The sequence below is a fragment of the Cottoperca gobio genome, chromosome 13 (genome assembly GCF_900634415.1).
Source record: "Cottoperca gobio chromosome 13, fCotGob3.1, whole genome shotgun sequence".
Lineage (NCBI taxonomy): Eukaryota > Metazoa > Chordata > Actinopteri > Perciformes > Bovichtidae > Cottoperca > Cottoperca gobio.
This window is the reverse complement of record NC_041367.1, coordinates 4,863,319-4,880,940: the sequence shown is the minus strand read 5'-3', so window position 1 is coordinate 4,880,940 and position 17,622 is coordinate 4,863,319. Positions and strand designations below refer to the sequence as shown.

At 41.5% G+C, this 17,622-nt stretch overlaps 1 protein-coding gene across 6 annotated transcripts in view; it reads left to right on the top strand.

Annotated features, from left to right (window-relative positions):
* Window positions 1-17,622, top strand: part of kirrel3b (kirre like nephrin family adhesion molecule 3b) — a 144,246-nt gene that overhangs the window by 90,103 nt on the left and 36,521 nt on the right. For all 6 annotated transcript variants that reach the window (XM_029447226.1, XM_029447228.1, XM_029447225.1 and 3 more), the window contains 3 exons: window positions 60-209; window positions 5,071-5,220; window positions 16,218-16,375. In XM_029447226.1, coding sequence (XP_029303086.1) covers window positions 60-209; window positions 5,071-5,220; window positions 16,218-16,375 — 458 coding nt within the window. The remainder of the gene's footprint in view (window positions 1-59; window positions 210-5,070; window positions 5,221-16,217; window positions 16,376-17,622) is intronic.

The following is a 17,622-nucleotide window of genomic DNA, read 5'->3' as shown; positions in this document are numbered from 1 at the left end:
TGAAGTAATGATTTAAATGGGTCAAATCTAAACCTTTTTCGCTTCTTCTGTTTCAACAGGAGCGGAGGCCATGTTTTCCCAGCAGCCACAGGACCTGGTGGTGGTCGCAGGCCAGCCCGTGACGTTACCGTGCACCATCCCCGGTTACCATGGCGTCGTCCTGTGGATCAAAGACGGCCTTGCGCTGGGAGTTGGCAGAGACCTCGCCGGTGAGTAACGGCATTGTATCCCCTTGAGCATGTCACCCTGATAGTTCTCCACCACCCTCAGTGTCCTCTATTAATTACACTTAATATAACTGTCACACACACAAACGGCCGTCACGTGTGAACATCATACCCTCACGTCACAGGCAGATGAAAGAGTTCTCATTATAGTTTGCTGTATTACATCAGCAATTATAATCACTCAACATGACCAAACAGAATCTAAATGTAATGTATGACTCTGTGTTAGATGCAGATCTAAATCTGTTTTACTTGGTGTTTGGCAGAGAAGCACAATAATCTGAATAGTGTGGAATCAATAGTGGCACTGGTCTTTCTCTGGTGCTTCAGGCTGCTAAATGGCTTTTTGAAGAGTAGCTGGCGTCCTCTAATTGCACTGCACCTCGTGTATAATTGCTTTAATTGTTTAATTTGAAGTAAAAGTGACTACTGCCTACTGTCATTTAGTGGCCTGTTGTTCCACCAATCGAGGCTTTATATATATTCATGACCTTGATGGATTTGAAGGAAACACATCACTCCTCTAAATAAACATTTACAACCTTTGAATCACTGAAGTATTGAATGAGAAAATCCATAAAAGCGTAGTACGCGTGCATCATTTACTGAAATGATCATTAAATTCTTCTGAAAAAGAGATCCATTTGAATGTGTACACAGTAGGATGCATTACTCTATAAAAGCACAATCTTTATTGTAGAGCTTCCTAATGTGCCTCACACACCAGCCCTGTGCGACCACTAAGAACATCTAGAGTAATTGCAATTCGAGGCACAGCGACAAAATATCCCACCGCAGCCATTTCTTAAACACAAAAGCCTTTTTTTGATCAGGAACGATTAAATCAGTATTTCACGTGAGATTGGGGGTCTTCTACCCTCGGACCTTTAACAAATGGAGGCCCTCCCTGTCGCCCATGTGGTCTGTAATTAAACCTCAGTGGCTGACAGTGCCCCAGTAAAGCCATCCTATTCCCTCTTCAGGTTCTTATCAGGCCCGGGGGAGACTGAGAGGTTGCAGTAAACAATGGTCCTGCGGTGTTCGAGTCTCCTTAGATGGGAAAGGAGGCAGACAGGGAGAGTACTTATGATTACTGGAGATAGAACGAGAGAGAGAGAGAGAGAGAGGAAGGAAGAGAGAGCACGTTTTGTTTAGGGATCAAAGTGGAGCAGAGATGTAGAGTTGGTTTTACCGTCTTATTCTTATTGACTTAACAAGACGAGACAATCGAGATGAAATCTCATTTCAACGATGGCCAAAGACAGACGAGGAGGAGAACAGAGGAAACTGAACAAGTTGTGTCGCAACACCCGAGGGAATCGCAGCAGATCAACCTTTGACAACACATCTGTGAAGAGTTTGACAGTCCTGGACAAGGTGCAGTAATCCTGACCTCCTCCATGACCGTTCTCTTGTTATTTGGTTGAATAATCAGGGCCGACGTGTAGACTCTTTCACTCTTAAACTGTTTAAAAAGTGCACAGAGTTTTTGTATGAGGACGAATAGCTGCCTGCCTGGAGAAGATAGGTCCCTAAAATCAACAGTATGGTACGGACAAGGGGGGGCTGAGTGCCTTCTATTGAGACGGATGACACTTTTTCAAAATAAAGAGCTCCACAGCTGTCGTTTTTATCACTCCTGCCTACATAAACAAGCAATGCACGCGGCACTAAAAGAGTGATGGCACATCCACCGCAAGATGTACACAATGAAAGGAAAGTGGCAGCTGTATACATAAAAAGTGCGACGAATCAAATGTTGCATGGAGCATTTCAATAACATAGGTCTGCTCGGCTATTCATGGAAAGAAGCTGCGTCGGCAACGGTGTTCTCCGCCTGGGACCTGTTTCCTTTCACGGGAGCAGTGATTAAACCGAGAGAACTCTTTCACCATTCAGTGCAAGAAATCACGGTACAAAAGCCAATGATTCCTATCTGTCCCCGGATTTTCCATTCATCCCCTTTTGTGTCACGCATTTTCCCTCTAATTGAAGAAAAGCAAAGTAGCCCCACAACGGCTCAGAACATACCAATCAATGTCATGAATATGCATGACGGAGAATGTGTCCCATTACCCATGATGATGGTGAGAACAGACACGGCAGCAATACGTTCATTCTCCTGCACACAAGACGGACGGAGGGAAGTGTCTACATTATGCAATGCACTTGGGATCTCGGCGAATGAGCTCTTGAGAACAGAAGTTGACGGTCGGCGGACCTTCGGCGGTAAAGCAGGTGCCACTCTTGTCTCTCGTGAGAGCGGAGAGAAAACCAGTCACCTGTTCACAGCTGCAGGTAACCTGTTTCCATCCCCTGGTGGTTACAATGTGCGAAACATGGTGAACGCTATAAATCACCACGCCTCAAGTGTCTGTATACCTACACGCACACACACACATGCACGTGCACCATTGATTCAGCCTCAAGACAAATCCATTCCCCTCTGATGGATTCATTACTCCTTAATGGGCCTATTTTACATTGTTTGCTTTGGGTAACACATTGTGTCTTTGAAATGCGCTGAGATCCAAGATCAATGACCCTTTATAGGTACACGTCACATGTGCAGAGGTGATCAGTCTTCACGCGTCCCGGTATAATTTGAGTCATATTGACAGAATGTGTGATTGAGGTGCTTATGGTAAGAAACAAATACATTAGAGTATGTTTCTCTTGTTTGGAAATTAGATTAAAAATATTGTTATCAATACTATCCGCCACAAATGCAAATTACTTTTCCTTTTGGATCCAGTTGAAACTGGAACAGAGTCATTTTCTCACATCGCAAAATTATTCTTAGTTTGCCAGAGGCACAGATGTGATAATTGGCCAGATCATCTGTTTGTGTAACTGGAATTTCCATATAACTTATACCTTGCAACAATTAAAACAAGCAAAACTGCATTAGACGTATATTTTGTTTCTGGTGCAGGTACAATGAGCATTTGCTAGGTGGACTGGAGTCAACTCAAGGTCACATCATTCATAATGTGCAATAGTCATTACCCTCGTGATCCACGATGGTATTATTGCTTTGAATCTCACCAATGAACATAACATTCAAGCAGAATGGTTCTCTGGGTGACCTTGTGCACATAATGTTGCGTCCTCTATTTTAGGCTTTATTCTAGACATGAAAAAGCAGAAAGCCTTTTCCAGTCAGTGGTTATTCATTTTATTAACAGAAGCTTTTAGTTATGATCAGGTCTCTATTAACCCCTGTTACATATACAAGCTGTGTAGGACATGCAGCAAAGTGCTGTGCAATTCAAAGAAAGAAGACATTTTATCGCCGCTCTTCCCACAAAAACATCCACCGGTGCATCTTTGCTCATTTTATTTAGTATTTTTTAATTAGCTTGCCACTTGTTTTGCCTTCTTCTGTTTGTCTCTTTTCTCCAGCTCCCCCCCCCCCCACTGTATAGACCCTTAAGATTAAAGGCTACACGTAGGAGGATGAAATACAGAGAGTGACTTAATCGGCTGTAACTCACCCCACCAGCATAAAATGAGGCCCACTTCATGCTCTATTAAAGGCAACTGGATTCAATGAAGCAATCGTCAGTAATTGGACTTTGAGCATAAGATGTTTATTACAGTAGACAAATTCAAGGATTTAAAAGCTGTTCTCAGGCTGCCCAGTCTGTTATGTTCCTTTTGGGCGCTAAAACATATAACCAGCCTGTAAAACCTTTACAGTGAAAGAGTGGAGTGTTTGGGGATCTCTGAAGTGAACATGAGTCATTGGCTCGCTGTTACTGGGAAATCAATAGTTTTCTCCCCAACATTTGTTGGCAATGACTCAACAGTTGGACGAGTACTGGCAGTCTTATTTTGAAAGGAAATGACATGAAGTGTCTGAGTCCAAAGTTAGAATTCTTATTTTTCAAAGCACACAGTTACAATGAGTCTTTGTTGAAAGTCTGGCCTTGTTCCTATCCTCTCCACCAGTCGCATCACTGATCAATTACTTACGCACCAGTGGGAGAAAAAGCAATTCTTAGCTGGAAATTTGTAACATTTTTAGGAGTGTATTTTTTATGAACAGACATTCTCATTTCTTTCCACACACTGTATCACCAATAATTAGAACGATGGATTGAAAGACAGAGAATCTTCAGAGACGAACAATTCTAAAAGCATGAGAAATACCCCGTAAAGCTCTCCAGTCAAACTCATTCTTCTTGGAGCTTATTTGCCCCAGTGGACGGATGCACTCCACAACACACTCTCAATGCATATTTCGATAATAGTTTGGGGGATATCGTTAAAACCATCTCACTTGACTTGTGTAAAATGCCCAGGTCTCTTGGATATTGCTCTGCTTTCTTGCATTATTAAACTATAAATCACTTCACAGAGCAATACTGAAACAACTCAAACTCTAGCTTTTCCTGTTTATGGCTGCAGTAAAACATCATACTGCAGAATGCTGCAACCTCCACAGTAGCTCATTAGCATTGCCAGGAGTGCTATTAAAAAAGTGTATTATGCTATTCATGTGTTAATCTTATATGGAAATGCCTTGTGAGTAAATTAGCAAATGGAAAATCCCAAACTATACTTTCCTATAAATTATAATGCTCACCTACTGACTGAATTATCTGCTCATGCGGCTCAATTATAGCGAACATGCTTAATCCAATATTGTGTGTTTTAAAGTGCCAATTAAAATGTAAAACTTTTCCTTTACCATACATTAACGTGTGTGTGTGTGTGTGTGTCTTTTCGTAGTGTTGTGTTAATGTTATGATTGTGCACGGCTTTAAAAACATTGCCAAATGAGTCGCATTTGGATTTTGAAGGTGATTTAAAATGGACAAATGTGTTTGTGCTGCAGGCTATCCTCGCTACACAGTGATTGGCGACCATGGTTCAGGAGAGCATCATTTGAGGATCCAGCGTGTCGAGCTGATGGATGACGCTGTGTTTGAGTGCCAGGCTGTCCAGGCTGCCATGAGGTCCCGTCCTGCTCGTCTCACTGTGCTGGGTGAGTCCGAATTAAACACCCACACAGTCCAAACAACACCACTGCACTAGCGCCAACCTCCCCCGATCCCTGAAGTGCAAAACAACTCATGGAAAAAAGGCTTCACTGGCGTCACTGCTTTCTCACTCTCTCATTGCTTTGTACGTGTTTCAGGGAAGTTTTGAAGAGCTTCTGAGGATCTAATGACATCACATAACTTGTCGATATCTGTTCCCGAGAAAACGGGACAATAAGCTCATGTGCGTCACCGCAAATATTCAAGCTACTTCTAGACTCTTGAGTCCAAGCACTAGGCAGAAGTGGTGCTACACAACAATAAAAGTATATAGTATGTGTCCTTGTTCACTTTCCAATTACACCCTCAAACACAGGTGTTCACATGCAATCTCACTCGAAACACGATCAACTATCGCAAAAAAATATAGTTTGTATTAAAACCCATCAGAAAAGAATGAAACCGTTGCTAATGTTTCCCATTTGGCAGGCAGTGTCAATATGACTACACTTTTAAAGACCATTACGTTTCCACTTTAATTTCCTTCCTCTGCTTCCAGTTTCATTGTTACTGCATGTTTGACAGATTACTGGTTGTTAATTCATCTTTATTGGGTTATAAGCCAGTGTTTCAATTTCTGCCGTAGTGTGTAGCGAAAGTGCAATCGCAGGCTAACGTCTCTTTCTTTGGGCCCTTGAAGCCTCCTGCTGATTTCTGTCTCATGCTGCCTCCCACAAGCTCCCTCGCTGGAGGATTGCTGGAAGAAGAAAAAAGATAGAGTCAATGACAATGAGCAGAAGAGAACAAGGGAAAAGGAATGAGGAGAAAAGAGTACAGAGAGAGAGAGAGAGCGGCGTCTGCCATGCAGTAGCCTCGCCACGAGCGACTGATCCGCCCTATTGATCCAGCCTAATGAAAAGTGAAACTAACGATTTGTTGGAGGAGAAGGCAGCAGGAGTAAAAAGAGAGAGGGGAAGACAAATTGCAGCATAACGTTTCTCTGGCTGCAAAGCCCCCTGCAAATGGATATGAGTGAATAATTATGGGTCGTTCTACAGAGAGCTGAAAATGCAACTTCACTTTCCTACCTTGCTCTACTGTCCTTCTTTCACTCTACTTGTTCAGGTCTGTCAAAGTTTAGCCGACGTACAGTAGCTCTTGTCACTGAAACTTTGCAATCGGATCAAGGACAGTAAAGTGTGCGTACTTGCATTTCAGTGAGGTCGTTGTCAATGTATTTGATCAAGTCAGCCAAATTTAGATCCATGTTCGTTTTGTCAACAATGTATCTAGTATCCGTTTTCTTACACGTATCAAACTTCCATTTTATTTCATCCATGTAGGAGTGAGAACAGCTGCCACACATAGCAGATGCAAATAATTCATTTTTTTTTTGTTTTGCTTTAATCCCCATGACACTCTGCTTTCCTGATTTGGCAAGCCCTATGCTGACTACTCAAAGTAATTAAAACAAAGAAACAAATTACTTGCAATTGCTTGACATTGGACTGCAAGTGACGTATGGCAGCAGGAAGTGCAGTAGTTGGCTCTGCTGTATTTAAATAACAATTCAGCAATGAGAAAGGGTAAGCCTTTATTCCCTTTTTGGCTGATTGAGGGTGAGACAGTTTATCATTCTACCCCATAAGCCTAAATAGAAGGTGTTTGTTTAATCCCCTGCCGAGCTAGCTGACTCCCGAATGCACTGCCAGGAAGAACTGGAGGCTGACACACACACACACACACACACACACACACACACACACACACACACACACACACAAGGTAATGGAGGAAATATATGCAAGGCCCGTGACACTGCAAACTCCAAGCTGTCAATTACTTGCCAGTGGTGACAGAGTGTGTCTATTGACTTGGAAGACAGTTACGGCCCCACACACCTATGCATACACACACACACACACACAAATACATAGATATATATACAGTATGCTTAGCCTACACACACACACCCACCAGTGCACACACACACACATCCACACAGCTTCCCTTCTTCGAGCTGACAGCAGAATAAATCTAAAACTCTTCCTTCCATCTTTCATAACTCAATATCAGCCCAAACTCCTCCATGTGCCATATCAGAGGAACTTCTCTCCACTCGACTTTGATAGGTTGGGAAATAACATTACATAAATATTTACTAACACACAGACAAATGGCTTTACGGCTGCCAAAGAAACATAGATACTTTTCGTTTTCTTTTTTAATGATTCGCTGAATCGCTGGTAAAAAAGGCAAAACAGTTCAGTTGAGGCAAAGATGAAGCAGCGACCTCACCTGACCTGCAAGAGGATGTGTAGTATGGAGCACAAAGCCTTTCATTCATTTCAGCTGACACTTAAAGTGCAAGAGTGATGCAATTAAAGCAGAGCACACGGAACACATCAACATGTATACACAATAATGAAGTTCCTTCGTTAAGAAGCTCCGAGAGCAAAAGGAGACAAGTGAACCCTTTGCGAGCGTGTGCATGGCTTGCAGGCTTACCCTCAGATGCCAAAGGAGAACCAAGGTCTTGTGAATTAGTTATGAAGCAAGAGAATGGAGGGTTTCAGGTCCAAAAAAGACCCCTGAGGCTAATTATATCCCTTGCAGGAAGTTGGCACTGCTCCAGACCTTTGCTCTAATCTTCCTACCTTAGGTTGGGGACCACTAGAACAAAGGGAAAGAAGATCACCATTGTTTGATTAAGGTCTTTGGCTGAACAAACTACTTTGAGGTTTTCCATTTTTTCTGTTTGTTTTTTTTTTGTAAATTGGGAGTGTATTCATCTTCTCCACGAAGGAAAATGTGTCATAATGAAATGTGGTGGCGTTCATTGACTCACGGCTGACATTTTAATGCATCAGTTTCTGTCTTAAATGATTTTTGTTTCTCTGTCACCATCGTCCTTTCTCTCACTTTGTGTTTGATTTGCTGTATGACTCACCAAAGCATCCCTAGTTAACACTTTGGTTTTACTGAATTCTCCTCATTTGAAAAGACTATGTGTAAAACGTTACACGACTAATGCCCAGATGCTTCGTTCAGCCATGTAATCTACGTTAATTGGAGTTTTAAAATTGCTCATGAGGTATTTACTTTACCAGAGATGAACCCAGAAGATAAGGATGATTCCTCGTCACCGCACTCTTTAATTAAAACTGCTGTTCATGCAGGTTTTCTCATGTAACCTGATACTCAATTCATAGATATTATTATTCATCTATTTTTAACTGATTACAAGACTGCAAAGAATGTGACAAAGTGTTCATTTCAGATGCAACTTTGGATCAACATTTCATAATGATGTGCCTCTCTGGTCCAGCCCTGCACAGTGACACAATGGTCATTTTGCAGAACATATTATTGAGATCCGGCAGCAACTGGGAAATCATGGGTTAAACTTAGTTGGAGCAAATATAGAAAGATGCTCGACACTTCATTAGGAAGAAGAAAAACACATCGCCGGCATACCCTGCAATTATAGCATTTATTCCATAAACAATTATATATTTTTAAAATGTCATAACTGCGGTTGCATGTAGCAGAAAATATTACAGTATACAAGCCAAGTGCTTTAAATGCTAATGTTTCAATTGTTACTTGTTATGTTAAAAAGGTTCATAGAAAGAAAGTGCTCCAAAAAATAATATTTGTACTTGGAACATTACTGCATGCCGTGTCCTGGGAATGTAAAGCGATATATGTTCTGCTTTTCTCTTCATGTTAGCATGTTAGCATGCTCTTGTGTTAGCTCTACATTTGAAGCCATATCTGGTTCATCGCAGGGGTTACACTTAAAAGACCTTCAAAATACCCGACATTCATAAACACAGTGGGACGCAGGTCGTCTGACAAACATAATTGATAGCATGCCATTTGAATGAGCCGTTGTTTTGCCATTTATTTATTCTTTCCTTTCTTGCATAGTTAATGTTTTGGAGCTGTGCTTCCGCAACAACTTCCATGCACACAAAGGCCCAAGGGTATCTTTTGGTATCATTGTTTACAATTGCCAAAGCTGAATCAGCCATTTCTGTGGATAAGTCTGAATTCATTATTGCTCAAGGATCACTCTGGCATCCTTTTAGTAATGGAGGTGGACATTAAGGGCGGGGTTAAAAGAGGAAAAACATGAGGAGTACTGAGGAGTAAGAAGTTGTTGTTGCTGAAAACATGACACGCATAATGTTCCACACGGTCCGTGTACTTTGTCAGAACTGACTTTGTAATAATGAGTGCAATTTGGCTGTTCGTGTTGTTTCTTGAAAAAACGCTTATGCAGAGAAGTCATTTCCTGTGGTGTCTGTTCACCTGCACTATTAGTATTATTATTACTATTATTGGGGCATGCAGCATTACATGTAAGTTGAGTGGCCTCTGTAGAGTGGTGTGACAGCTCAGCGGGGCGACGACTAAGTTTAGTCCGACTGCTGTTTAAGGAGTGTTGTTGTTCCATTACCTTTTTATGACTTCCCGAAACGAGGGACAAGATTTGTGTGTCGTTCGTACTTCCTGTCTAAAGATGCACACGTTGACTTTTTCTTTAGTCCATCATTTCAAAGTCGTATCCACAATAGCCTTTTACATTGTGAGTGTACTTTTATCTGTGTGCGAGCTAAACTCAGACACCTTAAAAAACAAAGCTTTAAAGCCTCCCGTGTAAGTAACCAATTTGTCTCTTTCAAAAGTTAATTTAAGTCTAGCCAAGCATCTCAGTGGAAGTATAGGGAGAGATAAGGTGTCCTAAACGGCAGTCATTGCGCGAGGAAATATGACTAACGCTTATAGTGCGCTGTCTTTTCTGCCATTTTTGTCTGAAACACGAGATGGAGAGATAACTACGTCTATGATATCAGAGAGGCTGTGAACAGGTGCGTTATTATGGCAGACAGACTGTATGTAGGGTTTCTGTTCTTCTCTTCTCAGTGTTTTAACAGAAGTGGGAGAAATGACACGGATACATCTTTGCTCTGCGAAACAACAGCACCGACTGTGTACAGGTGCCGAGCTTATTGGAATTCACACGACATACAACAGTCTTGCTTCAGCTCACTGTAATTGTTGATAGCGAAGTAATGATTGACTTTCGAAAAAAAAAAATCTACAACCACGGGGGATAATAATTGGCACAACCTTGAAATAAGTGCTCTTTTTTTTTTTTTTGGCACCTGAATCCCGAATTCGCTGCCTCCCACCATCAAACACACACACACACACACACACACACACACACATACATACATACATACATAGAAATATAGCGCAACGCAGCCGGGTGGTGAGCAGCGATGTCAGCACCCGCCCAATCTGTGGAGAGCAGCTTCTGGGGCTGCACATGGCTGCGCTTTGAAGGAGCAGGCTCTGCACGTTTCTGACAGCTCTGGCATCTCCCCACTCCTCATCTCATCTTCATCCTTCCATCCCTCCATTTTATTTGGCACTGCTTATTCGGTAGATCATGACACCGACACTACCGGAAGATTACTAAGCGTCTCTATACTACACTAATTTGTACACCCCCATAGCCTTTTGAATCTTGAGTCTCACTGCGTGTGCGCTATTCCCTTCATTTCAATCCGCTATCTTCCTCTTCCTCTCTCCCCCCCACTACTTCCACCTTCTATCCCATATTCACCCTCCCAGTTGTTCATTGTTGTATCATGTGGTAGAATACACTTTCATACAAATCTTCTGCCTCCCTTTTTATTTGGGGTCTACATTCTGTACAGTCTGCCGTACTGTTTGTGATTGCCATCTGTGAACGACTTAGTGAGCGTAAAATGTTTTCTTTTTCCACTTCCTTTTTCAATCCTTCATTCGTAATCTTTCTCTCTTCACGTGTGTGTGTGTGTGTGTGTGTGTGTGTGTGTGCCACACATGTCTTAGGATCGTCTGGCTTTCAAACAGATGTACACTGACAGCACTTGAAGAGGGCCGGTGATTTGGGCCAGTGAGCCACGCATGTCTCTTGTATCCACCTGTGCTGGGTATTCCTCTCTACTCCTTTTTTTTTTTATCTTTTTTTTCTCCCCTGATCTATCTATCACAAACTCTGCAAGCTGTCGCAATAGGGTGACAGGCGGCCCGTGCAGGCACTCTTCTGAAATAGACAGGCAAGTCAGGGAGCTCATTGTTGTTCAGGACACGTCTGCTGAAGCATGGCACTGCAGCAGCCACGCATTGCCAGCCTCCCCTTCCCTACGCCATGCAGCCTCCTTGCGAGGAGCCCTATCTCATTCATTCACCTCCTCCAAATTGCTTTTTTTTCCTTTGCTCACGCTCCTGGAAAGCCAGGGTGCTCGTAGGATTTCATCTGCTGCTGCTGCTGCTTTGGAGAAGTTCCCCCAATATTGGTTTGGCATGGAAAACCCAGCAGGTTCAACATCAGCAACTCGGACCGAAGAGGACTTTTCAGCCAACTTCAGCGCACGGTTGTCAGCTTCCCCTCGCATAAATTCAAGTTTTATGTTTTGTGTTTGAAGGATTTTATCTTCTGCGTTTGGGGGATTCATATATATTAAAGGGACATAAGGCATCTTTATGACCCCCAGAGTTTATACAGGCCTCTCTCGGAGGTGACGGACTTACCACCTTGCGCTGTTGAGTTAATTACACATCAATATGCCTTGGTCTCATTTATGGATATCTTTGATTATGCAGTAAAAGTAAATGATCTCACTGCAACACGGCTTTCTGACATCACTTTGTCTTTTTCTCTTTTTTTTGACTGAGGTGACCAAGGTGGGCTTTATAGTCAGATATCTTTAGCATTAGTAGATTTGCAGAAATACATAAATGAAGTCTTATCTCAGACTGTGTGAGGAGACGGTAAAATGTTAGTAGCCTTCACACAAAATTGTGGAATCACCCATCTAGGGGACGAGATAGGTTAATGTATGTTGTGACCGACCAATTGGATTTCTCCCTCAAACAAAAAAAAATGACAGCTTGGAGCTTAAAAACGTACAATTACATAAAGTCATGGGTCCAACCTAACAAACTCTATCAAATGATAAAAGTAATGATGTATCTCTCGGCTATTTTAAAGTCTTAAGTTGAAACCACATCTTGGAGTAATACAGACAAACACAAACTCATGTATCACTGATCTGCAATATCTGAAATACGTATGAATATCTGTGTGCACGCCAGTAATGTCCATGTCTGTGCCTGCACAGGAGAATGCAAATTTTGTGAAAGTGTTGAAAGAGATTATATTATTATCCCCAAGAAGAAAGTAGTGAGTGGAGCAGGGTTTGCAGTGAGTCAGCCTGTAATTAAAGAGGAGAGATCAATCTGTACCACTGACCACACTACTTATGCCAAGTCCATCGAATGGCTGCAGTAAAGAGCTAATTTAGAACCATTAGGGACTGCCGAGTTTGCAAACAGCCCAGTAATGATGATGGCTGATTCAAGTTCAAGGCTTGGCCTCTGTATAACTGTCAGACCTGGCAGTCATACGGCAGGATCAGTGGAAAATCTCAGATGAAGAAAAAGACTAAAATATCAATTTCACTGACTCTTTCCTGCTCATTCATTTTTATTCAATAAATGTTGGGTTATTGGTCAAATCCTCCCATTTCCTGTGCAGAAATAAAGGTGTTCACCTGCCAAGAACAAGAGCACAAAAGTTTCCTCCTTTGCAGGGCTATTGTGTAATTAAGTGTAACCTGGGTGAGAGGCTTTTTCCATGCTCTTTAATGACTGTGATTTAAAAAAAAAAAGATGCCAAAAGGAGCACACGCTGTGCTAGTTACACAGAAAACAATTTGAGTCAAGGCTGCCACAAACTGTCACCTGCGTTGGCACCCTCCGCGATTATTAAGACCTCAAACCCAATGGATGACGGAGACATACGAAGGTCTGGCTGCAGGGTGGAGGCAGCCAGGCGTGTCCGTCTTCTTCCTTGTCTGTTCACCGTTCGCCCTCAGTGTCTCGCTGGCAGGTGGCCATCCGGGGGGGGGACATGACCTGGAAGTGTAGCGCTGCTCTGTTTTGGTCTGCCTTGTCACCTCTCTGCCATGTAACTCCACTAAACACAAAATCATAAACTCCTCTCGCTCTGACGTCCCTCACTGGAAAACAACCAGGTGAATAATAGTGGACGACGGAGACTATAAAGGTCACTTACTGCAAACAGGCCTAACCTTTCCTCCACGTTCATTAGCGGTGTCACTTTCTGACCCTGTAGCACCTATGTATAGACACCTATGGTCAAATATGTGTATGGGAGGAATATTTTCTATCGAGAGAACAAATAAGCCCCCGGTCGCTCGTTCTCTGAGAGTTGTGAGCCCTTGTAAGAGGAAAATCACCTCACGTCAACTCTGTGTCCTATCAGTCACAGGCTGTCAGACTTTCCTTTCTAATCTCCCCCTCTCCATAAAATAAGTATTTTACGGCCGCCTTATATGCTTGACATTTAATTAATGTTTCAGTCATGTGTGCAAGAGAGCATTGACAGTAAGCCAATAACGCTGAATCTTTGCAATCAACCGTCTCCGCGCTATCACCGAGCTTCACTTTTTTGTTCATTTTCCTTAATGACAAATGGGAGAAGCTGTTTGAGATTCCCGGCTCACAATGCTTTTCACATGCTCCCGGTCTCATTTGCATATCATGCAGAAGCTTCTATTCTTAGCGTAAGGAAAAAAAACGAATGCGATCTCCTTGACCTTGTTTCCAACTGCTGATGAAGGACCAGAAGGTGACCACATTCTCACAGATTCTTTCTTACTTGCCTAGATCAGCACTCTGTTGTCTGATCTGCTAGTGCTGACCTGAGATTCCTCTACCTCTCCCAACCCTTCGCATAATAATGACGACCAGATGAAAGGAAGCCTGACAGAATTAACTCCGCATTTCAAACTCAAACACACAATAGCAGCTCGCGAGTGGGAATCTTCTTTGAAATTGCAGATCCACTGGTCCAGGTCAGAGGTATTAGTGTGGTGTATTCCAGACGTCACTGAGCCCACGGTGGTCCGATTCAGTCCTGAGCTCCTTGTAAATGTGTGGTGCTGATGGTTAGTCTGGTAAATTAGACAAACAAATAGTTTCCATGTGTTTTTGGAGTGCACTAATTAACCACAGCACTTGAAAACTAAGATGAGCTTGTCTAGACTAAAATCTACCTCTTAAAATGATTATGTTATTTATAATATAAATACATATGTATAAAAATATATTTGTGCAATATATACATTGTATATGTATACAAGTATATATTAGTATAGTATATATTTAATATATATACTATATATATATGATATATAATATATATTATATATATATATTTATATATATATATATATATACAAGATTATAATAATATATATATTATATATATATTGTATATATATATATATATTATTTATATATACAATATATATAATATATATATATATATATATATTATATATTATATATATAATATATATGTATTTATATCATATATATATATATAATAATATATATATATATATATTGTATGAATGTGTATATAGTAATATATATATATATATATATATATACATTTAATAGCTACTTTTGGAAAAAATGCCAACGATAAATAAATCTAATGCTGGTTTGATTTAATAAAAATCTTAAGGATTAAAAAATATTATTAAAATAAAAGCGTCATTGAGTTTCTAGAAAAGCGCTATACAAATCTAATTTATTATTATTATTATTATTATTATATTATTATATTATATTATTATTATTAAAAGCAGTTTTCTAAGTCTGATATCAAACTATAGGTTTGTTTGATAATTAAAAAAACTAATTTACAGCAAATTAAAACTAAAAATGAATTATGTAAAGTTAGGGCAAAGTTTAAATGAAGAGTGAGCAACATATAATAATGTTATTAAGCTTTTCCGGCACAACACTCTCATTTATGTCTGCCGTTAAATGCACAAAACAGTTTCCCAATTACATTTGTTCTGTTTTCATTGATCTCCGTGCTGTTTGACAGCACAAATCTACTCCATAATAACCTTCTTTCCAATCATGATGCTTTTCCAAGGGAATATGGCAGCTGTCTGCAGCCTTTGATTTCATCTTGCCCCAGATCTGCATTGTAATGAGCACTCAGGTCAATCAATAATTCACTGCAGTTTCAGTTATAGAAAAAGAAGAAAAAACAAACAACCAGATCAGCTCGTGTGTAAGACAGGAGAAGGACTTTGATCAGTGCCACTGTGAGGCACATATAGCATTGTTGTGATGCATTCGTCTCTCTGTTGTATTTGTCAAAGCTTATAGGGGGAGAAATGAGAGAGGAAATGTACGTCTGTGTGTCTGAGGGGGGTTATACATTGACTGAATCACATTTAATGCTGACATTCCTGTGTGTATTATGTATAGTGGGGGAAGCTCATCTTCTCTGACTGATGGAAGAGTTGATTGTTATTTAGAGAGTCACGCTGTGACTTGTGTAAAGCTTTCCGTGTCCCAAACTGCACCGTCTAATGCTAGTTTTCGATTAGGCACAGGGTGAATCTGTGTCTCACTGTGAAGTCATTACCTTCCCTATGTGTAACCGCGGCTTTTATTTTCTTAAGAAAAGTCATTTGTATTCAATTAACTGAAATGTTGTCCCTCGTTGGCATCATAAGCACTCTCATTATAAGAGAATTGACTGTATGATGAGGTTAGGCGTCATGCAGTCAAATCCTTGCAGGTGTTATTTGTTAATAATTGTTCTGTTGTGTTGTTCGGACTTTCACTATTATAATTAAGTGGAAAAGCAAAACATCAAACTGATAGTTACATGTATACAAAGAAGTCATTACTGGCCAGTATGCCATCATTTAACAAAATGCATATCACACATTGAACGATAACTCGATTACATATCTATATACTTTACTAATAGCCCGTATTTAATGTGAGTTACGCAATCCATATGGGTTTCCAAATAATATGCAGTTATCGTATGTTTATCATGTGGCTAAAGTCCCTTCTTTCTCTGTGTCTGTATCGATAGTTCCCCCAGAGGACCCAGTCATTAGCGGGGGGCCGGTGGTGAGCCTAAGGGCTGGCGACCCACTCAATCTGACCTGCCATGCTGACAACGCCAAGCCGGCAGCCTCCATCATCTGGATCCGCAATGGAGAGGTCCTTAATGGGGCCATGTACTCCAAGGTAAGCATAGAGGTGTGTGTCACACGAGGTTTGGGAGCGGGGTTGCGGTGGGATCGAGGGCGAAGGTTGCACGGTGGCTTTACATTTATTCTCTTTTTAGGGTTACAAACCTAACCCTAACCCTAACCCTAACCCTAACCCTCTCAAAGCTTGTTATGCATCTAAGCACGTCTTGCTTTGCTGTAAATAACTACTGCAAAAGTGCTAAACACTCATGAGATGCCTGAGAGTGACTGTCTGAGTCATTGGTGGGCGTTTACCTCAGCATCCAGACTGCGTTTTGAAGTGAAATCCCTTGAAAATCCAGGTTGTGTTTTGATTCCGAAAAAAAGATGGCTGGCCTTTTTTTTCCCAGTGTACAAATCAACTCAGACAAGCAGATGGCGAGACCGGGGAACTATCAGTGACTTTACATTTTTCTCTGGTGTTTTGATCTCCTCCTTCAGTGGCATTTGTCTCTCTTCATCTTCTCAACCTGTTCTACTAAATCTACTATGTCACTTTCTCTTCTGGAATCTGCCTGAACCTTTTCGCGGCGCGTCGTGATTCTCACTGACAGACTGTCTTCCCACTTTTGATGCCGTGGCACACGTTAGCTTCTGTTCACACCAGCCTGGTGGCATGATCACCTGACCCCGTACACTTTCAACTGATACTCACCCTTAAGGCTATTCATGCAATCAAAACTGTCATGTTCTATTTTCATTTAAACAAACGACATAAAGACACCAGGTACTTTAGAGCGCCGACACCTCCCCCGCCTTCCCCTCGCTCCCTGCGCTGCCTCATCCCATTATCGGCTTTTTTCAAAGACCAGATAAATGCCATTGATTGGGCTGGGGTACGGCACCAGGCCGATTTTAAAGTGATTGCTTGAGGTGCCGCTTCCTAATGGTGGGCGGAGAGTGCGTTTCCTGCCCTCACTTCCTCTCAGAGCGAAGGCAGATATGAGGACATTCTGTGCTGTGCTGGATGCTCACGTATCTGAGCCCAAGTATGTCTTCTCTCTCATCTCTATTGCCTTCCATTAAAAAGCAATGGGTTCGATTAAAAGAAGATGAGTCTTTTTTTTGGGGGTGGTATCGAAGAGCAGTAGGGGGACATTTTGTAAGCATAATCATCTGCTCTGATGGTCTTCTCATATCCCGCAGATCAAGAGGACTAATGTGAGCAGATGTGGTGGAGGATTCACAGAAATGGCTTTCCTGATGGTGTCACATCTAATGATAGTTCTGACCCAAAGATGA